The sequence below is a fragment of the Columba livia genome, chromosome 2 (assembly GCF_036013475.1).
Source record: "Columba livia isolate bColLiv1 breed racing homer chromosome 2, bColLiv1.pat.W.v2, whole genome shotgun sequence".
In the NCBI taxonomy this organism is placed as follows: Eukaryota; Metazoa; Chordata; class Aves; order Columbiformes; family Columbidae; genus Columba; species Columba livia.
Window position 1 is genome coordinate 126,518,937 of NC_088603.1, and position 23,418 is coordinate 126,542,354.

The following is a 23,418-nucleotide window of genomic DNA, read 5'->3' on the forward strand; positions in this document are numbered from 1 at the left end:
ATTCAAAATGCAATAGTAAACAGGAGAAGGAGAAAAAAAAAAGCTGTTAAAATCAGCTGCAATACAAATATGCTAAAGTCTGTTGTGAAGACTTTTATTTAAATATTTTCCAAGATCAGGTTTTTAAATTGTTTTTATTTTTAAAAATAATTTCTAGGCTTAGAAAGCTCTACTTGTGACATGGAAAATGGAAGTATGTTTAAATAAAGATATAAAGCTAAGTTGAATATTTAAATTTCTCCAAGTAAAACTGCTAGTAAATGGCTGTATAAATAGCAGTCAGACAGCAGTAATGTTTTTTAAGATTTATGTTTTTTTGAGTGCTGTATTATACAAGATGGGACTGTAGTGAGCTTTATCATGGTGACTGGAGTGGGCCAGAGGAAAGTGTAGGTCACTTACATTAGCCTGAGCTCTGTATATACCACCTGAGAAGCTCATCACTGTCTATAAATGAGAAACCAAGAGAAAGAAGTTTCTTAGCCTGTTTTCTCAAGTTACATGTGTAAAGTTATTTTTCCCACCATAGTTTAGCAGAATTATAGATAAGCTATGAGTCAGATGTCGTGAAACATAACATGCTGTTTCTACCATGTCTCTCTTATGCAGTGTGACTTGTCCTTTTATCCTCTGTGAGAGGGATATAATTTAAACTTCTTGGAGTCTGTGTGCTTTAATGACAACAGTAATTCATAATTATAAGGAACACTATTTAAAAATAATCTGAAAACTGTGTAGTACTTTTTTGTTTTGAAACTGGCCTTCTAGGTGTACTGTGGTGAACACTTCAAAATGAGCTGAGATTAACATCTTTGATCAGGATTTTTATGGTAATTGAGAGGCACCATATAAACTGGTGAAAATGCTGGATGACGTTTTACTTACATGCAGAAATCTGCACCTGCATTATTACTTAAGACAGGAAGACCAAAATACACTTTAATGGTTCATTGTTGTTATCTCCCTTAATAGCAATCAAATTGAGATTCAGTACTTAAAATGCTAATACTAAACTCAAAAGTATTTTGCAGTTTTAAGGGAATAAAAGAAGGGGTAGTTTCTAAGTACATACTTGTTAATGCAGACTTGTCAGTATTTTTTTTTTCTTTGAGCTCTTAATCTTTCCATTTCATAGCATTTTGTGTGGGAGAGAAGGGGAGGTTTGTTGTGAAGAATCATTCCTGGCAAAAGAAAACCAACAAAAAAAATCTTTTAATCAGTGAATTCCTGATGACTAGTATTTTACCTATAGCTTCTAAATTCTTCTATTTACTTAAAGATTTTGCTCCCATAGTTGGTACGCCCAGAAAAAGTGGAATCTTCTCAAAAATACCTGTATTTTTGAGAATCTATGGTGAACATGCCTTTTGTGAGAACAAAACATTATAAACAGTTATTTCCCCTTTCCTTTAGCGGACTTGAATATGATGCACAAGCAAAATGAAGATGCATTTCATAAACCAGTGGCAAGACTATATGAAGATAAAAGGGCTATTGTGTCTGTTGACCTAAGTTTGGCCTCCCCGAGACCTGAGAACACAGAAGCATCTACAAATAAAATAGCAGGTTTTTAAGAATACCATATTACAGCTCTATTTTTAGGTCTTAGTGATCAAAATTCTCTAGTTCCTTTACTCCTTTCTTGTAGTCCTGTGACAGTGTTAGTGCTCTCTACCTGCGAAATCGGTATTACGCTTCTTTCCCAAACTTCTTCATTGCTGTCACTGTGTGAATTGATCATGTATTTTCTTCTCTGCCTTGTCAGTTATGATAGATAATAATTGTTTTAGCATTGAACAGTCAGGATCGCTACATTAGTTTTCTAGGTTCCGTGTTATATAATCAAATCTTTGTACACGTTTGTTTTAAATGATACGGTAAAATATAAGAATGTAGTAGGAGAGAAGATGAAATAGAACAGGTGGAGGGTCTGCAGATGTGTGACGTTATAGGTTAAGTTGAAATTGATACAGGAACTAGGCTAACAAGTTCTCAAAAATTACAGGTAAATTGGGTACACATGCAGCCCTGTGCACTGCCTCCAGGTTTTAGAGATTTTGGTTTATTTTTCTATTTAAAAACTAGTGCATCTTTTTAATTCTTCTTATGTTTTGTGAGACATTCAAATGAGAGAACTGCGGTACTTGGGTCAGGATTGGTGATGGTCTCCTCAAGTCACCTTAGATGCTGCTTTTCTTTCTCCTGTCTGAACTGTTATACTTCTGTATAAAGAATTCCATGGTATTTGTGGCATGGATCTACTTCCTAAGATTGCAATTCAGTGTCCTGACCTCTGGCCGCAGAATGAGGATTTTTTGTTCCCTCTGTTCTCCCTCTTGCTCTTTCTCCCCAGTGCACTGTATATTTAACCATATAGTAAGAAGTGAAACAGGCGAAGTTGATAAAGTAATAATGCAGAAGAGCAAAGAGCCCCCTGCTTAGGTCACTTGTTTTGGGATCCAAAGGAGGTACAGATCAGCAATGGGAATTTCATAGTCTTGCACCTTTCAGTTGATTATCTAGGCAGTAAAGTGGCTTTGTGTAGGTTTTGGTGTTGGGAGGGGGGGATTGTTTGTTTAGTTTTGTTTTTTACACCATCCACTTAAAGAGGAATTTGCAGATTAGTAGCTGGTAAACAGTAAGTTTGTTCCTTGATACATTCCATAGTAACATGTCTGTCTTGTGTTCATGCCTTTTAGATGGTATGTAAACTTTATTCTGACTTTCTGCATGGAATATATCCCAAGTGAAGTAAATCCATTCTGCAAGAGCCACATATAAATTCAGTTATACTTTAGAAGGATTCAGACAGTGATTCCTTGTCAGGAGAAATAATTCTAACCTCTATGTGTACTCCTTGGTTTGCATGCACATGCTCTTAGAGCCAGGCTGTAGCAGTAAGCATGTGCATTTCTATGGGAATAGGTGTGTGTTTTATTTCTGCTTTCATCTGGCCTGCGTGGTACATCACTAAATAGGGAAGAGTAAAGCAGAAACATGTGAACAGCTGCAGCTGTTTCATCTCAGCTCAGTGGAGCTGTGGCTCTTGCACATCCTTGCACAGTCCTTTGAAGCAGACATGGTACGAATGAATGTGTTGTGTCAGGTGAAAAGTGAACACAACTCACTCTTCCTGCACTTCCTTCCTTTCTGCTCTACTTTTTATAGTGATCCTGTTCTGCAAATCTGTCCGGTGTGATATCTGAGTTAATCCTCCTTTGTGGAGCTTTTGGGACTGTGTGGTTATGATGCCTTCATGACTCAGGGCTGAGAAAAACTTCGTAACCTCTCCCCATTGGTGTCGCTTCCAGTACAGGGGAAGAAGTTCTTGAGCTGAAAGAGACCTGACACATTGAACTTCATAGTGTGGAAGGCACCTTATACTGGCAGAATTAAATTTTCTGACTGCTTAGAATTTTATTTACCAGTTTGGGGCTTTGGTTTTTGTAGCATCCATTGCTATTTTACTTAAACATTTGTTCTGTTAGGGTGTTTTGTTCTTAAGGAGTGAATAAACCTAAGGAACAGAACTGTGTGTGCTAAGTCAGAGTAATTGAAAGCAGTACAATTATGAGATGTAAAAGCTTTGCTCTTCTAATTAACTTACAGGTAACATTTTTAGATATTAAATGGTAGATTGGACAGTAGAATATATTACTTTTACAAGGCAGCTGGCTTGGACATTGATCATTGACCAGTTAGAACCTGACAGTATTCTAGGCAGACATTGTAAGAACTTTTAATCACAGCTATTGTTTCCAGCTATAGCCTTGAATTATGGCTGTCATAACTAGCTTTTGAAACAAGTGTCTCATTCCTGCTTCTTCACTCTGGCTTGCTGTCTTGAATTTGCTTTGATTTTTATCTGTAATTTTATTGGTTTCCCCTCTCCCCCTTAGGTTTTACATTTGCACAGACCTCTCCTTTTGCTCGAGGTAATGTGTTTGGTGAACCACCATCTCCACAGCATCTCAAGCGACAGGAGTCATACAAGAACTTCCTTCGTCTACAGGTGAATGTACACACCAGTTATCATCTTGTTAAATACATTTTAAAAAAGAGTGATTACAGTAAAAGCAAATCAGCACTGCTGACCAAAGACCTTATCCAGTCATAGCCCATTCTGTACATGGGATGTTTACGGAGGACTATATACTTTTGAGTCTCAGATTTTTGCCTTACATAAGAAATGCATGTAAAAGTGATGCTATTAATAGCTGGCTTTATTAATCTAGATTCTGTCTTCTTTTTTTCCTGAGTACAGCTCTCTAAATAGAGTACTGAGCTCTCAAAGTGGGCATACAGTACAAGTTTGTATACATAAATTTGTAAAGAAACAAAGATGTTTGCCTTTGGAATGCTACATGGTACAAATGCACGCTTGTCAGAATGAAATGGTGATCAGTAAGGTAATAGTAATGTAGTTATTTATTGATGGGTATATAAAATTGTTCTGCCAGTTTCTGTCTTCTGTCCATAATACCTTGCATATAATCTTACATCACAAAAATCACAAGGTGCTGCACCTGGGGAGGAGCAACCCCAGGCACCAGCCTGGAAGTCCTGGTAGGCAACAGGCTGACTATGAGCCAGCAAAGTGTCCTTGTGGCCAAGAAATCTGAGCAGCCAGGGATCAGGTTAGGATGGCTAAAGCTGCAGTAGAATTAAATCTGGCTAAGGATGTCAAGGGCAACAAGAAAAGCTTTTATAGGTATGTTGGTGATAAAAGGAAGACTAGGGAAAATATGGGCCGTCTCCAGAAGGAAATGAAAAACGTGGTTACCCAGCATATGGAGAAGGCTGGGGTACTCAACAACTTTTTTGTCTCAGTCTTCACTGGCAAGCGCTCTAGCCATGCTGCCCAAGTCACAGAAGGTAAAGGCAGGGACTGGAACAATGAAGAACCACCCATTGTAGGAGCAGATCAGCTTTCAGACTATCTAAGGAACCTGAAGGTACCCAAGTCTGTGGGGCCTGATGAGATGCATCCACTGGTCCTGAGGGAAATGGCAGATGAGGTTGCTACACCACTATCTGTCACATCTGAGAAGTTGTGGCAGTCCAGCAAAATTCCCACTGACTGGGAGAGGGGAAACACAACCCTCATTTTTAAAAACGGAAAAAAGGAAGACCTGGGGAACTAGAGGCCGTTCAGTCTCACCTCTGTGCTGGCAAGACCATGGAGCAGATCCTACTGGAAGCTGTGCTAAGGCACATGGAAAATAAGGAAATTATTAGTGACAGCCAACATGGCTTCACTAAGGGCAAACTGGTGGCTTTCTGCAACGAGGCGGATAAAGGAAGAGCAACTGACATTATCTACCTGGACTTGTGCAAAACATTTGACACTGTCCTGCACAACATCCTTGTCTCTAAATTGGAGAGACATAGATTTTGTAGATTGACCACTTGGTAGATAAGGAATTGTCTGGATGGTTGCACTCAAATAGTTGTGGTCAAAGGCTTGATGTCTAAGTGGAGACCAGTGATGAGTGACATTCCTTAGGGGTCAGTATTGGGCCCGGCACTCTCTAATATTTTTGGCGACATGGACAGTGGGATGGAGTGCATCCTCAGCAAGTTTGCTGACAACACCAGGCTGTATGGTGTGGTTGACATGCTGGAGGGAAGGGATGCCATCCAGAGGGACCTTGACAGGCTTGAGAGATTGTCCTGTGTGAACCTCATGATGTTCAACAAGGTCCTGCGCATGGGTTGGGGCAATCCCAAGCGCAAATAGGGCCTGGGCAGAGAATGGATTGAGAGCAGCCCTGAGGAGGGGGAGTTCGGGGTGTTGGTTGATGAGAAGCTAAACTTGAGCTGGCAATGAGCACTTGCAGCCCAGAAAGCCAACCGTATCTATCCTGGGCTGCCTCACAAGAAGCATGACCAGCAGGTATGAGAGAGGTTATTCCCCTCTACTCTGCTCTTATGACACCTGTCCTGAAGTATTGTGTTCAGCTCTGGGGCCTCCAGCATAAGAAGGACATGGACCTGTTGGAGTGAGTCTAGAGGAGGGCCACGAAGATTATCAGATGAAGAAAGGCTTAGAAAGTTGGGATTGTTCAGCCTGGAGAAAGCTCTGGGGAGACCTTATTGCGGCCTTCCAGTACCTAAAAGAGACCTACAAGAAAGCTGGAGAGGGACTTTTTACATGGGCATGTAGTGATAGGACAAGGGGTAAAGGCTTTAAACTGAAAGAGCGTAAGTTTAGATTAGATAAAAGGAAGAAATTCTTCACCATGAGGGTGGTGAGGCACTGGAACAGGTTGCCCAGAGAAAGTTGTGGATGGCCCATCCCTGGAAGTGTTCAGGGACAGGTTGGATGGGGCTTTGAGCAACCTGGTCTAATAGAAGGTGTCCCTGCCCATGGCAGGGTCTTGGAACTAGATGATCTTTAAGGTTCCTTCCAACCCAAATCATTCTGTGATTTCATGAAGTCCTAGGTAATTAAAAGAGTACACGTCTGCAGTAGTTTGATGTGGATCTCTTAAAAAGAAAAGATCAAGGCTTTTTCCATGTATAGTGCTGCCAAAAAGAATAAAGAATGGGCAGACTTTTGGCTTTAGTAAGTCAGTGCTGTTTCTAAAAACAGTGTAATTTTGGAAAGGAAAAATATAATTGCCATGTCTTTTTTCTTTTGGTTTCTCATCTTCCATTATTTAATTGGTGAAGAAAAGTGTTATTCCAGCACATCCGGAGTAGAGCAAGCTTTAGGAAATATTCAGGTTTTATTAGTAGAATTTAGAATTAGTGTTCTCAGCGGAGGCTGATTCAGTAAAGAGCAGCCAAAAAGAAATAGTAAAATATCATCTCATTTTAAAGGAATTCTGAGGCTCAAATATAAGTCTGGGCCTGGAGTTATTTCAGTTTCACATGTAATCTTCGATTGCCTAAGTAGGTACTGCAAACGTCCGTAGAAGGTCACAATGGTAAATGTTGTTTATCAGACTAATGATGGCTATTGACAGTTGAATACTTTGCTTTATTTTCTAGATTGAAGAAAAGAGACGCAGGGAAGAAGCAGAGCGAGAAAAACTTAGAATGGAAGAAGAAAGAGAAGAAAAACGACTAGCTGAGCAGAGGATGAGAATTAAAAAAGCGTATGAAGATGAGCAAGAAGAGAGAAGAAAGAAAGAGGAGGAGGTGTGGTATTTTGATGCCTTGACTTTTTTCATCCTAAACTAACTAGCATTTTGTAATATTTGTCTTCTAGGTTAAGAAGGTAAGCTGAGAAGTGTCCTGTGAATTGGTCTTTGTTTTATAAATGGCTCTATGTTAGCCAGAGGAGAGGTAGAAAATTGACAGTATTAAGTAGTACATTCTTTTCACTGTTTATGGTATACTGCCAACTTGAAGTACTGTTAATTCTTCTAAGAAAAATTGTATGGTTTTATAATTTACAGTGGTGCTCTCCTTTCTAAAGGAAATGTTTGTGAGGCCAATAACAAGCATTCTCAAATAGGTGAATTAAAAAAAAAGAGAGTCTTTTTTTTCAGCCTTTTAAGTCTAGCTCTCATGGCATTATTTGTATTCTGAATGTAGCTGAGCAGGAAGATTTCTTAAAGCCTTTTCTTTGAATTGGCCAGTATATATAGATAGGAATGTTGCTTGTTTTGGAAGAGTGCCAAGCAAATCTAGTGAATACTTTTCATGGAGGCAAACTTGTGATTTAATTCAAAGCCAAAAGCTTTATTTATCATGTTTGGAAAACTGAATGAATTTGCATAATCCAGAGTCTCATGAATAGTCGTAGGAAAAGGACTCAACGCCATCAGAGATGGAAAAATGTTTCAGTACCCTGTGAGATTATGAAAGATCAGTTCAGGATGTAGGAGTTCAGGATTTCTATGACAGCACTTAGTTTAGATTCTAGCAAGCTTGAGAAGTAGGCCTGTGCAATCCTTATGAGGTTCAGCAAGGCCAAATGCAAAGTCCTGCACCTGGGTTGGTGCAACCTCTGATATCAATGCAGGCTGGGGGCTGAAGCATTTGGGAGCAGCGCTGTGGAGAAGGACTTCAGGGTACTGGAGGATGAAAGACTGGACATGAGCTGGCAATGTGCACTTGCAGCCCACAAGGCCAATTGTATCCTGGGCTGTATCAAAAGCAGCATGGCCAGCAGGTCAAGAGAGGTGATTCTGTCCCTCTGTTCCACTCTGCTGAGACTCCACCTGGAGTCTTGTGTCCAGCTCTGGGGTCCTCAGTACAGGAAAGACATGGACCTGTTGGAGAGGGGCCAGAGGATGCCACAAAAATGATCAGAGGGCTGGAACACTTCTCCTGTGAGGACAGACTGAGAGAGTAGGGGTTGTTCAGCCTGGAGAAGGCTCTGGGGAGACCTTGTTGCAGCCCTTCAGTACTTAAAAGGGGCTTATAAGAAGAATGGGGACAGACTTTTTAGCAGCACCTGTTATGACAGGACAAGGGGTAATGGTTTTAAACTAAAGGTAGGGAGATGAAGAAGAAATTTTTTACAATGCAGGTGTTGAAACACTGGCCCAGGTTGCTCAGAGAGGTGGTAGATGCCCCATCCCTGGAGACATTCAAGGCCAGACTGGACGGGGCTCTGAGCAACCTGATCTAGTTGTCTCTGCTCATGGCAGGGGGGTTAGACTGGATGACCTTTGAAGGTCCCCTCCAACCCAGACTGTTCTGTGATTCTGTAAGTTAGTTGGGTGAGTCTTGTCTTCTGGATGCTAGAGCTGGTCTAGTATAGATTATGAAGCTAACTGGTGTTGGCACCTTTCTCAGACACGAGACTAAAATTGGGACTGAATGATGCTTTTCACTGTGGTGCAGGAGTGCAGTATGTTTTGTTTGAATCTGAATTTTTGGAAATGACTCCTACAGTTTTGCCTTAACTGGCAGCAGATTTGGGGTCACAAAATGGTGTTTACTGAAGTTATTGGGAATTCTGTTAAATGATTTTAGCAGAGCCAGTACTGCAGATGTTTAATATTTGCATGGCATAGTTTTTAATTGGAATATTTGAAGTCAGCCTAATGAGATATGCTTTTCATTTCATCCTAATCACTTTGATGTGTAATTTTAACGTCTCAAAGAAAAACAAAGCTAAACTTTAATAATGCTGAGTCTTTTTTATGTACTAATAATGTTTATGTTACAGCGAAGACTGAAAAATAAAGAAATAATTCGATTAGATGAAGAGAGGCAAAAAGAGGCAGAAAAAAGAAGAAAAGAAAAAGAAGAAAAGCAAGATGAACAACTTCGACAGTATTTTGAGAAAGAAAAGATGGAAGAGGAAAAGATGGTATGTTTCAGTGACTTTCTAAGATACAAGTACTGCTTCCTAACTTTTAAGAATAACTGAATTTTAAAGAAATGGCATGATTTCTTAGACCTCTACCTTCAGTGTTGTTCTCCTTAGTTTATCAATCTGCAGTATACTTCTCCCCCACACAGAGAACAGCTGGTTGAAAAATCAGACATACTTCAGCGAAAACTTACCTTGCTGATCAAATTTGCATTAAAAAATAGTAAAAACAAGATAAATGAGAGCAAGCTGCACTCAATAGTTGATTTTCATATCTGCTGTGAAGTACCGTGGCTTGCTTTTCCTGAGGTCCAAATACAAGTAAAGTTATATAATTTAGAGGACTGCAGGTCTGTTCCTATTTAACAATGATGTTCTTTGTAATTTAATGATTTTCATTGGACCTGGATAGTGTAAGAAGTCCATCACATAGAATTCTGATGGCCAAAATCTAAGTAAATTACAGAACTGTTCCCCTTCTAGAAATTTTCCATGTCATTTCTCTAAAATGGACAGATACAATGGAAGCATCTAGAGGAAAAAAAGCTATGTAACGTAACCATAGATTCTAAAAACTACATTGTAGAAAATAAGTATTAAAATTATGGTAGGTAGAAAATAAAATCAAATGAAATAATTTTTGCAATAATTTTATGTGATTAAGAGTTGAAAACAAATGAAATACAAAAATAATTAAATTAAGACATAAAAGGCATTTTTTCTGTCAAATGAAAAATAGTAGCTAAACTCTTCCTGCGCAAAATACTGCTTTATTCAGAATCTCCAGGAATGTAGTTTCAGTCTTGCTTTCCTCCTTGCAGTTTTCAAGGCAGCCGTCTCCCATCGTTCCTGCTCTTCAGAACAAATCAATAAGAAAAGAAGAAAGGAATCCCTCTGCTGAGAGCCATATATCTTATTATGCACAGGTATGATTTTTATAGTCAACATTTACTGATTTATTTAAAACAGTGCAGTGTATGAAATCCTACCTGGTTTTTAATGTTTGCCCGTTTATTACTAGAATACCATGAATACTTGCAGACACTCTTTATGCGAGCCAGTCTTGTGGCTCTGAAATTTAATGTTCAGTTTTATTCAAAGTATTGAAGACATTTTTGGGGGTGTGTCATTTTAATTTTTTTTCCCCGCATGCACGTTTTCTGTAGAGATGAGCACCTCAGTTTTGCACGTAGACTCAGTTTACCGAGGGTAAGCGATCTCAAGGTTTAAGATAAGAAAGTTTACATCTAATCTAGAAACTCATTGTGTGCACTCAGAGAAGAACTTAAATCAGACATGAAGTTTCATGTTGATTCCTACCTACAGACGTCATTGTTTTATTTTTTTGAAGGTACAAAAAGATTATAACTCCTAACACACTTCTTTTTCTTCTTTGCATCATGAATGAGTTACAGTGGTGGCCCCAAGACCACTCATTTCTTTCACTTGATTTAATATTCCCTGGGGTGATTTTTTAAAAGAAATAAATATCTCCTGTGGAAAGTAGATGAAATAATTGTTGATGGTATTTGAATCTCAGGCTACACTTCTGACTTTTTATTTGAAATATTTTTTTTACCAGCTATCTGTATGAACTGGGCTAAAAATTTAAAAAATGAATGTAACATGAAAAGGATAATTCAGCAAAATACTTCATAGCGCAGTTTCAGAAAACGTCCAGTAGAACTTTAAACCGTATTTAAACCTATTGCTTTCCCTAAATGTTAAGAATGATCTGGAGGAAGGTCAGTTTATTTCTGTATCTTTGCAGTACTTGGTGTAGCTTTGTCTAGATCTCTGAATAGTGCATGATAGTTAGAATAGTAATTTGGATTACGCATTTAAAGATCAGATTTAAAATAACCTCAGGCATTAACAACCTGTAAGGTTACTATTCTGTCTTCCAGTAGTATTGGTAGTTAATTTAAATGGAACATAAAATAAGGAAATAAAATGTACTTATGTCTGCTACATTTTCTTCCTTTGACATATAAACATTTCCTATTTGTTATGACCACTAGGATCCTCCACGACCGAGGGTTCCCTCTCCTCCGGTCCCTGCTAGAAGAAATCAGTTGCGTGCATTCGGTAGGTGTTGTCTTTATTGCAAGCTCACTTTGTGTTACAACGAAATCATTCTCAATTACAGTTCTCTTTCTTGCCTGCGAAGGAATGTCTTATAAAGTTTGCATTTCTATGTGAGCATTCTCTCTGCCTTAATATTATCAGTGGATTAGAATGGTATGCCTGAAGTATTAATACAAAACAAAAATGCATTTCTTATGAGTCTTCATCAGGAAATACTTTTGTAAAAACTCTCATAATGGAAGAGTCCACATGGGAAGTGCCAATCTTTCAGTCAGGACAGCGGTGACCACTGTGACCAGAACATTGCAGAATGGGAGAGTTTTGCATTGGCTGAGTAATGGGTTGGACCAACAATGTGTAAAGCATTGCAGTCCTAACTCTTAAATTCTACTTGCCTTTGTTAATCTGTCTGATCCTCTGCTCATTCCTCTTAGCTTTCACTGGTGGTTTTAAAACTCAGACATGCTGGGAGGGTCTATTCTGCTCTTGATATGTTAGTTATCTTGGCAATATGTGGCTGGAAAGCAGTAATTTTTCTTCTTTTTTTGGTCTCATGACCAGCTGCTATGGCAGAAATGAAGACATATGCATTAAATCTGGTGTTTGAAGATTTAAGCTAGTAAAACTTGCTTGCCTGCTAGGTTCTGGACTCAGACTAAAAGTCAGTAAAATAGCAAATTATTATTGTGTTATTTGGAAAATAAGGAATTTACAAAACTGTTTTAACTTGTGAAGGAATGCTGTCCTCACCACAGAAAAACCAGCTTAGACCCAAAGTAGGTCTAAAAAGTCAACACAAGCACATACCAAAAATAAGTGTTGAAGTTAGAACTCCTGAACACTTAAGAGTCTGCACTGAGCAGACAGATATCCTACTTTTGAGTCAGGAAAAAGAAATGAGGTTGTGTGCCTGCTGATACCACCTTGATTCCTGTCATCTGCCTCTGGGACTCCCAGGACTGTGTAGATTGGCTAATTGCAAAATAAGGCTATTTACTAGCAGTGCTGGTATTTCATAGCTTTTCCTTTTTTAAATACGGCAAAACATTTCCATTGAAGCTTGGATGCTTTCTGCTGTTCAAGGGATCTGGTCCTTGTGCTGTCTCAAAATACAACTCTGGCCTAATATCTAGTGTATGAAATGCTGCGATTCTTGTGATTGTATAATCCTGGTTTTAATTAACAATTAGTCGTCTCTCTTTTCTTTTTTCCAATTTAGATTTATAAGCGAGGCAGAGAAGTGTCTCTGACGCTCTTTATTTTAAAATTATTTGTGTTAAATTCCAGAGGAAAGAAAGAATGTGATAAATGAATTATCAGAGATGAGAAAACAGCTTCGTAGTGAAGAGAAGCGACTGCAAGAACAGTTGCTAAATGTGGCCAGTGATGATGATATACCCATTACCCGGTAAGAATTTAATCTTACGTTTTAAAAGTTAGATTTTGCACAGGAACTCAATGTGTATTAGTAGCCAGTATTAGTTGGCAAATATACATAAGTGAAATGAAAATATAAAGATAGAACTTGTACATAAAATTTTCTTCATTTTTTCTTATGTGTATGGGGTTTTTTCCAAGAACCTTACTAACGTTTAGTGTAAGAGACTGAACTGATAAGGTTGGAAGTTGCAATACTCTGTCTTGGACAGTGGTCCGAAACAGATGCCTAAGGCAGAATTTTATCTCATTACCTTTTTTCCTAGGGCATAATTTGTGCCTGTAAACTGCCGTGCTACTGCTGATGAATATGCTTATGAATAGCATAGTGCTGTGGTAGTACTTTCTTATTGAAATTCATGTCCTTTTTACTTAAAAGAAATTGGTTTACTTCCAAAATGTATTAGTTAATCATACCAATTAGTTGGAAAAGTCTCATCGGATCATCAGTCTTAGTTCCACTCCATAAAGTATGAGGTTTTTTTAATTTTAAGTAGGTTATCCCTTTTTATAACACAATATGCAGTGTCATGACTTTCAAATTTATTTTCCTGCTTTGATAGCTTTATTTAAGGATAAAAGATGTGACCTTTATCAGTATTTGTGTTTCCATCCAACTCATTAATATTACAGTGTTAAATTATATTCTGCTTGTTTTACAAACTTCTCAAGAGTGAGGAGAGAGAAAAATCCAAAGGACATATTTGAGATGGCCAGGCTTCGCATGCAGGCTCCAGTAAGGCGACCCTCATCAAAGGAGGCACAAGATCCCGTCAATATACAGAATATTTGGGACTTTAATGAACTTAAATACAAAGGCAGGTAGATCTTATTGTTATTCATGAATAAAGGCAGTGAAACATCTTTTCCTCCATCTTCCACACCACCTGGGACTTAAAAGTAAGACTCAGCCTCTTCACAGCTGTTACCCACACACACCATATTCTGTGGACAACATTATGTATGTGTGTCTGTGTCTCTGTGTGGCCATTTCTACAAGTGGACACAATTGTAATGCTGAGTTATCACTCAGAGGACTTCTGTAGCTTCCAGTCCTTGCTTCTTAAACTTCATTTTCCATTTGATATTATGATGTTACTGAAAGCACAGTGAATTTGATTTTCTTACCCACCAACAAAATATGATTCTGTATCTGTTTCTGTTTCTCCTTTCCAGAAAATGTATTTTTTTAATATAGAAAACTGTATAATCATTGCTAAAGTGGCTCATCCTCTTGGCCATTGTTGCGATTTTTTTTAATGACTTTGTGTGTGTAGCTGGTTCTTCAAAAATGTTTTTCAGAAATGTTAGTTTAGGGAAAAATTTAAATTTCATATCTTTGCTGTAGATTCTGAAACGCGTATGGGCGTGAGGCACATGTATCCTGATCCTCCAAAAGATGACCAGACCCTAGAGATTCAACAGCAGGCACTGTTGAGGGAGCAGCAGAAGAAACTTGACAGAATGAGAATGAGGAGGGAAACAGAAGGTAAGGAATGAATGGTCTGAGATAATTGAAATGATTTTTGTTTGTTTGTTTTTCTATTTGATAAGAGTTAAAAACACCAACTCCAGTTTTACTTCTTTCAAGTTCAGTGTCAGCACTGCAGTACAAAATAGTAAAACACCAAAATGCTGAAATTCTGTCATAAGGCAAAGCATAAAAAAAATTGGTTTGGTTTGTTTTTTTTTAATTTTTTTTTTTTTGTAAATTACTGGGACTGTTTCCCTTTGGTTCCCTGAAAGTAACTTAACGAGTTCTTCATACTTGAGACAAATGGAAGAGAAAAGTAGTTTGGTTACTGTTTCTTAAAGAAAACTACAGAGCAGTAAAAATCTTCAGCTGATTTGTGATAGAAGTGTTAGCAGGTAAGTTCCTCGTGGCATTTCTTTGGTTCTCACTGAGGAAGTTGATGACTGTGAAACTGTGAACTAGTTAAATTGCAGCTATTGTGTCTTCACCTTGATCTCCTGTAATGGATTCAATTTATTTTATTTCCATAGTCTTGAGCTGACTATTTCAAAGTTTCGGAAATCTGTATCCATAAACAGGCTTTGCTTTAGAAACCACATGTAGGATATCATCACTAGCTTGAGGTTCTAGAATGAAATGTTGCTTGTATTGCCTGATAGAGATCATGCTAATATAGTGAAACATCAACATCTTAACATAGCACACTATTTTTGCTGTGTATTGCAGAAGCAGTGAAAAACAAATGTAATGATTTTATGCTGCACTTAACTCCAAATGTGACGTTCATTCAGATATCTTTTATGAACAGTGATGAAAGAGCAGTATCTTGAGTTATTTTAGATGTTATTTAAAAGTATCATGAGAGTTGCTTCAGCCTTGCCAAAAGCTGCAGATGCAGCTATACACATGAGCTCAGTTTTGAGTGCAAGATACAAATTTCTCAGAGAAGTGTTTGTCACTGTAATTCAGCCTGGCCTAATGAAACTTTTGAAGAGGAGGGAACTTTATTTGTGTGGGGGCTTAGCCTGGGCTCGCAGGCAGACTCCCACCCAGCTGATCCTCTACTCACACCCCCTCACTCATGCTCCTTGGTGAGAATGGGGGAAAATGTTGGGGAAACAGCAGTAAAGCTTGTTGGCCAAGGTACAGACATGGAGATTGCTTACCTATTGCTGCTGTGGGCAAAACAGACTTGACTTGGGGAAAATTAACCTCATTATTATCAATTTAAATAAATAATTACTGATTTTGAGTAGTGAGAAACAAACAACAAACATCTAAACCACACCTTTTCTACCCCATTTCCCATGCCCAGCTTCATTCTTTTTCTGCCAACACCCCTGCTCCCCTTCCTTGATACCAGCCCAGGTTATGCTCAGTCCCTTCGGTGAAGCGATGGGCGATGTCAGGCCAGGATAGGGGGGAATTACCGTCAGGACACAGCAGTTTCTCTTTGCTGCTCCTGTCGTTTTCCACTATTCCATCTGCTCCATGATGGGCTCCTCCAGGGCTGCAGGGGAAACTGCTTCAGCACCTGGAGCTCCTCCTTCCCCTCTGTCTTCTCTGACCTCAGTGTCTACAGGACAATTTCTCACACTTCTGTCCTCACTGCTGTACTTTGTTTTGCCCTTTCTTAAATACGTTTTCACAGAGGCACCACAAGTTAGTCTGATGGGCTCAGCTGTGTCCTGCGGTGGGTCAGTTGTGGTACCAGATCTGTCCAGCACAGGGCAGCCCATAGGTGGCCCAGAGAGGTGGTAGATGCTCCATCCCTGGAGACATTCCACGCCAGGCTGGACAAGGCTCTGAGCAACCTGATCTAGTTGAAGATGTCCCTGCTCATTGCAGGGGGGGTTGGACTAGATGACCTTTGAAAGTCCCTTCCGACTCAAATGGTTCTGTGATTCTCACAACAGCCATCCCTGCAGCCTCCCTTGCCACAGACACTCAGCACAACTTCAGATTGCTCCTTAGACCTTTTTAACCTTAGAGATGAGGTGAAATTTTGAAAAACCCAAATACACAGGAAAGGAAAATAGTGACACCTTTCCATGGTGCTTTAGGAAAAGTGGATGCCTCTTCTTATCACTGGTTGTGCTTTGAAGCTTGTTTGCATTACATGTTAATAGACACGTACATGAGTAAGATAAACAAAATTGATACCAAGATGAGAAGGGTGAGAGTTATTATACTTGTAGAGTGTTTTGTTTGGTAACCTGGTGAGTGCTGAAGATGATTCCTACTCCATCCTGGATCAATGTGCTGGTCATCAAGCCATGTGTACGGCATTGCTTATGGATACCTAACATTGCAGTTGGCAGTAAGCATATCTGTACCACCTTCTGTGTTAATTACAATTTCCTAAATACCATTTCATGTCTAAATTGAATGTATAGGGTTGTCTTCCTTGTGAGATTGACTGAAATGGTGAAAAATAATTCACTGTCTTCAGCTAAGATCTGTGTGGGGTTTGGTTTTGGGTTCAGTTTTCCGCCACTAGAATATTTTTCAATAGGCCAGTCTGAGAAGGCTTTAATTTAATGTTGTCTGGAGAGGAGCCTCCACCAGCTAGAAAGCAAATTTGCCTTTTTTCATTGATTTTAAGGATAAGCAGTCATTTTAGATATATGCCAATGCTTAATGTATAATGCAGGCTTACATGGTGACAACCTAATGAGGCATTTCCTTTGACAATTTAGATTAGTTGGTAGATAAGCAACTGATTTTTAAAGTTCTTTTCCACTGGTGCTTATAGAGGATCCTTGCAGCTTTTCGTCTCTCTTTCTCTCTTCTACTGTTTTACAACATCATTTAACTTTATAGTCTATCACTGTGTACTGAGCAAGAGAATTAGTTGCCATGTACATCTCTGTTTCCAGTTTATTTTCCTCAGAGACAGCTTCATCGTCTTTCTCTCACAGAAGATAGATGAGTGGTTTTATTGTCTGATTTAAAGGCAGAAAGCAAGATGAATTAAAGCTATATGTATTTTTGTATTGTGGGTGAAACGTCATATTATAGACTGTAGTGGCAAAGGCCTGCCTGTATATAAGTGTTCTTTACCTTACATGCTTTATATACTGTTTACCCTCTAATATATTTTTTTTTTGTCTTTATGTAAAAGACAACTATGTGAACTATTAAGGGAACTATAACATGAGAAATTAATGATTTTTTAAAATATCCCGAATTATTTAAATGCTTGCTATGTCCCTATAAATAAGGCAGTCTTTTGCAGCGTTCTGGGTGACTGTTATTTTGGGGGATAGGAGGGAAAGGCGAAAGGCACAGGAGCAGGTTCCATGTGCTGCAGCGCTGGCCTCTGCTTGACTGGAGTAGTGTGTTGGGAATGGACTGGTTGTCTGTCCAGGAGGAGTGACAGCCCATGTGCTGTGCTTTTTGATGCTAGACAGAAGGTCACCTACATGCTAAAGACTTTTGCTAGGCAGAAATGCAATAAATAAAAACTTACTAAGTATTTTATTTGAAGAAGACTTTAACCAAATAAGAGAGTGACTTCAGTTCTGCTTCTTTGCATTTCCAGTGTGCGTGGGGTCCTATTAGATTAACATTCAGAATGGTTCTCAGTACTCTCCAGGGGTGGTGGTTTTTACCCATAGACAAGTACTTTCCTCTGTGAAGTGATCACTGTCTAGTTGAACCTCTCAACCTCTTTGAAAGCTGCAGCTGCGCTGTGCTCAGCGTGTTGAGCCTACATTGACGCTTGGGGCTTTCTGCAGCCTCCTGCTGGGATTGTTGCACCCTGACAGGAGCCAAGAGAACTGATTTCACCTGGCAAGAGTTTGTTTTGACACCGCATCCTTCGTGCCAGTCAGTCTGGCTGGTGAGACATCCCGCTTAGGGGAGAACATCATTAGTCTGGAGTTCTGTTGATATAAGTACTGCTGCACAAACATGCCTGTTCCTGGCAAACAGGTCTTTGGAATATAGAATAAATATTTTTTGAGTATCCGTGGGTTTTAAATACAAAACAGTTGTCATGTTTAGCTTATCTATGTGTTAATGAGACTCCTGACTCCCTTTGTCTAGCTCTTGACAGACCACTGAAAATAATGGTGAAAACTAAAGGGGGGGTCAGAAAATACAGGACTCAGGTGATCCCTAACTATGGAAGATATCACTTATTTTTAGCTCTCAAAGTTTTGAAATTTGATACAGTATTGGTTTGTTCTACTTGGATCATACCAGGTTGAAACAGAAATTGGTAAATTAGAGAGCTTTCTTGCCAGTATTGGGTTTTTTTGTGTCCTAGATTTGGAGTTTAGATGGAGTTTAAATATTGCAGTTTAGCACCTGCAGTTACTGGGATGTTGAATACCATTAGCTTCCACTCTTTTTTAATCACAAATGTTTTTAATATAAGGAAAATATGTGACATATAAAATTTAATATGTGAAGATGATGGCAAGAAAACCAAAATGCCTATGCTAGGGAAGAGAGGACAATCTTTATCATAGTTAGAAGGCCATCGACTTCAGGTTCTTGGTTATGCTTTGGAAAGCAGGTTCTGTTTAAGTGCTTTGTCATCTGAAGTTAGATCTGGTGTGTTTTCTCAGTACCATGTTCCAGCTGTGTGTAGAATATATAATGTAAAAAAAAGTCTTGCTACCTGTGTGACTGGATCTTGTTTAGGATGCGTTAAGTCAAATAATAAAAATCTTGGGGTATCAACAAACGAAACGTAAGAGGGTAAATGAAAGAAAGTGTGCCCTAATGTGTTGCTTTGATGGCTTAAACCATGCTGCCTTCCCGCAAACTGCTGCTTTTCACATTAATCAGTCAACACTTGGACGTGACCTTTCTATAATGAGTGTTTACACTATTGTTGTAAACGTAGCACAAAAGTAGTTCTGACTGTTGCAATATAGAGAACTTTTCAGAATTCAGCACAATTTAGTGCGATTTGAGCATTTAATGAAGTGTGATTTTTACCTTCTTAAAAAAAAACTGGTTTTCAGTAGCCACAAAAATAGTTATGCTTCCTTTTTGTGGGGTAATAAATCAGGTTATGAACAAGAGGGAAAGCGGCTGATTTTTATTAGTGATGAACAATATAGTTCTACTGTGAAAAGTATGTTTGCACTTCTGAAGAGATTGGTGAATCCAGCCTTAAGAAAGGCTTGCTCATGCTCAGTGTTCTTAAAATAATACACTGCTGAATTCTGTTTGATTTCTCTGATTCTACTTAAATTGACATAAAGGAACTGGAATTAACATTGCACGCAAATATTTTTAAATTATTCATTTTAAAAGTGTGTAATTTTAAAGTGGTAATGTGTAGTAGTCTTACTTTTTTGTAATAATATGCTGATCAAACTTTGATATGTTTTACAATTAACTGGTTTTATGTTAATTTTTGTCCGTTGTCTGTGTGGTTCTTGTTGATCAAGATGATTCTGCTTCTGGCGGTAACCCACAAACCATGAGACTGGTAAGAATAAAACAGTTCTTGTTTATTATATTACTTTGCCACAACAGTTGCTATGTGAAGGCAATTTCATCAAATGGGGTTACTACAGGAAAGTAAAACCCAGCAAACGCTAATGCTTAAAGAAAACATGAAGTATTTTAAAATGTGGGGTTTTTTATAGTCATCAAGAATAGCAAAGAAAACTGTAGAGCTGCTGTTTGCTTTGCAGAAGTCTGGCAATTAATTTACTTTAATTATGATTTGGCCCCAGAAAGACATTGAGGCATCTGAATTTGCATGTTTTCTGCTTCATTTTTGTAGTTCAGGAATGCATCTAATGAATTCTTGAAAAATTCACTGTTGGAGTCGGATAGCGCTTTTATTGGTGAGTTTATTCCTCCCTTTAACCACATTATGAGTGTACAAGCATGTCATTGAATCTAATGATATGTCTCTAAAATGATTATTGCTGTTTTAAAAGTTGCAGTGGGTATAACTATAGGGATTGTTTTAAAGTGTTAGAAAATTATGGCTCCAAATGAAAATGCAAATCTTTTATGGAATTGTACTGCAATACTCGCCTTACATCACTTCACGTTTTCCATGAGAAGGCATCTTTCTGTGCACTTTGTGCTCTGGTGGGGATGTTGGCCTTGTCAAGGAACCTTTTTTGACATCTTGCCAGCTTTAGATAAGGAAAAGCAAATATTTGTTCATCAAATGCGTTGCAGTGGTAGAATGTCCAATGCTCTTTTGTTGTTCTGCAGCAAACAAAATAATTATTAGCAATCACAGCTTACAGTTATGAGCTGTCCACTGTGAAATGTAAAGGTGTTAAGAGCCAGCAATTCATTGAACTTTTGATTTGTTTTACAAGCATGCTTGATTTTTAAGTATGATAATATAGGTATAAAATAGTGATTCATTCGCAATTACTCACTTTTCTGCTGTTCACACATTCCTTCATTTCACATAACTTGCAACTTTGTACTTGTAAACATTATCACTTCTTAATCACGTGAAGCAGATGATTTTTAGTTTTCTTAAGATTTTTACATAGAGCACTGTATATCTTATTGTCTTTTGTCCCTTTATTCAACCTTTATATGCATGGATGTAAAGTGCTGTTTCAGATGTGTTTTGTTTCCAGTCACTAGAAATAATAAGGTCAGAACTTACTTTAACGCTTCTTTTTTTTTTTAAAAACCCAACCAGCTCAGGCCTGTCCGCATTGATTTTCCATTAGTAGGCATTGCAGTGCCTTGAAAATCTCTTCAGTCATCTATGGGAAATAATCTTACAAGGTTTTATTCTTCTCTGTAGGGGAGATGCAGTAGATTCCTGCAAGTGCTTTTTAATGAAACTAGATGTGTTTCTGTGTACTGATGATTGTTATCTCTTGCTTTATTCAAAAGCAGAATTGGAAATGTATTCGAGCTGATTCTGTTACCATGCAAGTCCCGCAGCACAGGGTAGAACCAGGCAGGGGAAGGCACGGAATGGGCCTTTCAGGCTGTTCAGTGCATTTGAATCGGGTGCTGGAGACAGTTCAGAGAAGGGCAATGAGGCTGGTGAGGGGCCTGGAGCACAAGTCTGATGAGGAGCAGCTGAGGGAACTGGGGCTGTTCAGCCTGGAGAAAAGGAGGCTGAGGGGAGACCTTATCGCTGTCTACAGCTACCTGAAAGGAGATTGCAGCATGGAGGGGGTTGGTCTCTTCTCCCAAGTAGCAAGTGATAGGATGAGAGGAAATGGCCTCAAGTGGCGCCAGGGGAGGTTCAGATTGGATATCAGGAAAAAATTCTTCATGGAAAAGGTTGTCAGACATTGGAACGGTTGCCCAGGGAAGTCGTGGAGTCACCGTCCCTGGAGGTGCTTAAAGATGTATAGATCAGGTTCTCAGGGACACCGTTCAGTGCCAGAGTTAGGCTAATGGTTGGACTCGATGGTCTTGAGGGTCTCTTCTAACCAAAATGATTCTATAGTTCGGTATCCTCTGTAGTCTGCAATACATTCTTCCTCACATTAGAAAACACTATTGCTTATATACTGCCCAAATAATGAAAGGATGTTTAACGAGAGTCCATCAGACTACAATCTGGCCAAAACCCCTGTGTCTAATAGTCACCAGAACAGGCACACAAGGCAGAGGATGAGGAGCAGCACAGCGTGGAGCGGCACTGCCAGGGCTCTCCCAGCCTCCAGCGGCTTCCAGCTCGGGGGCTTCCTGGCTCACAAGCTGCGGTTTGCATTTAGTAAGTGTCTCTACGCTGGGTCTCTAACAGCTTGTCTTTCAGGAATCAGAATCAGCATTTTTGTATCCCTCTAGTTGTTTACCATCAGCAGTATTGTGTGGACGGATTTCCACACTACCCCTTCTGTGAACCGTCTCCTGTCATCTGCTCTGAAGCTGCCTCCTGTGTAATGGGGTGCTCCGTGGTTTTATTCAACACTTTCACAAGGTTCATGACATTTATAGTCCTCTCTCCTCTTGTCTTCTCCCCATCCAGCTGATTCTTGCTGCTCAATGAAGTAATGGAGTGAGTTTATGATTGTATTCAACCCCCCTTTTTTTTCTTTTTCTTTTTTTCCCCAGTTCATTTATGACTGTGATGAAAAGCATATTCCCCAATATGAGCTGTAGGCACCAACTATAACATTGTTACCTTTTGCAGTATTTGGACTTTATAAATAGCTATTAAAATTCTGAATATGAATCTGGTGACTTCCATCCCTGAAATGAAAAATAAGAACTCATTATCTGCAGGCTGCCGTCTCTGTGAATTGTGCTGCTCACACTGCCTGAGACTCTTTTGTGAAATGCTTGTGGTATATTTTCACAACATTTTTCATTTGCTAAGAAGAGCATAAGACTACCTTTTTTTTTTGATGTGGGTTTAAAATGTAACTCAATTTTTTAATAGATGTTAACATTACAAACGAATTTATCTCCTGGGGCTCAGAAATCTGAGACACTTAGGAATAAAGAGGTTTATTAATTTATTTTTCATTTTCTTTGCCTCACTTGGAACCCCAGAGTTTGTTAGTGTTAATGCAGTGATTTGAAAGCGCATCTGCGTAGCGGGATCTGAGTGATCAATGCTTAAAAGGAGCGGGTGGCATCTTACACTAAAGGTGCGAATAAATTCTTCTTTAGCTTGGACTTTGTTGTGATAAATTCACATGATTAAACAATTTTTTAGTGCTCTGAGTAACAGCACTGTTTTGAATATAATAAAGTTCAACTGGTCTTGTGATTGGAATTATGATAAGTGGCTTGTTAGCCGTATACCATTTCAAAATTATGCTTTGATTTTTTTACTTGAAACATTTGAGATAAGAGCGTGAGTGCCTTTGGTGGAGCTGGGACAGTGCAATACAAATTTTATTTCTAGGGAAAAAACAACTGGTAATATGGAAGAATTTTTTAAAAATACCTGTTTATCTGAACTTCCTTGATATCAATTTAATTTATTTGTCAAACCTAAACATTTCAGTTTTCAACCAAAAGAATTCTTTAACTCTTACTTTTAAAGTTTCCTGTGGAGATCTTTGAAACTTGTGAACAATATAAAATTCAAATTTATTTTCAGATTGCTAGGAAATGAAAAACTTATTCTTTCCACGGTTGTGGTTTATGTTGCATCTCACAGTCTGTCATTTCAGACAAATGCTGCAGAATTATTCAGCACTCTGTGTTTGTATGTGTTTGT

At 38.7% G+C, this 23,418-nt stretch overlaps 1 protein-coding gene across 8 annotated transcripts in view; it reads left to right on the top strand.

The window, feature by feature from the left end:
- The window catches only part of CSPP1 (centrosome and spindle pole associated protein 1), a 66,640-nt gene that overhangs the window by 36,433 nt on the left and 6,789 nt on the right, over positions 1-23,418 (top strand). For 6 of the 8 annotated variants that reach the window (XM_065053694.1, XM_065053697.1, XM_065053698.1 and 3 more), the window contains 11 exons: positions 1,414-1,566; positions 3,900-4,012; positions 6,997-7,146; positions 9,131-9,274; positions 10,099-10,203; positions 11,299-11,365; positions 12,653-12,773; positions 13,475-13,620; positions 14,151-14,291; positions 19,688-19,728; positions 20,029-20,092. In XM_065053694.1, coding sequence (XP_064909766.1) covers positions 1,414-1,566; positions 3,900-4,012; positions 6,997-7,146; positions 9,131-9,274; positions 10,099-10,203; positions 11,299-11,365; positions 12,653-12,773; positions 13,475-13,620; positions 14,151-14,291; positions 19,688-19,728; positions 20,029-20,092 — 1,245 coding nt within the window. The remainder of the gene's footprint in view (positions 1-1,413; positions 1,567-3,899; positions 4,013-6,996; positions 7,147-9,130; positions 9,275-10,098; positions 10,204-11,298; positions 11,366-12,652; positions 12,774-13,474; positions 13,621-14,150; positions 14,292-19,687; positions 19,729-20,028; positions 20,093-23,418) is intronic. The other 2 variants (XM_065053700.1, XM_065053701.1) reach the window with 1 other exon arrangement.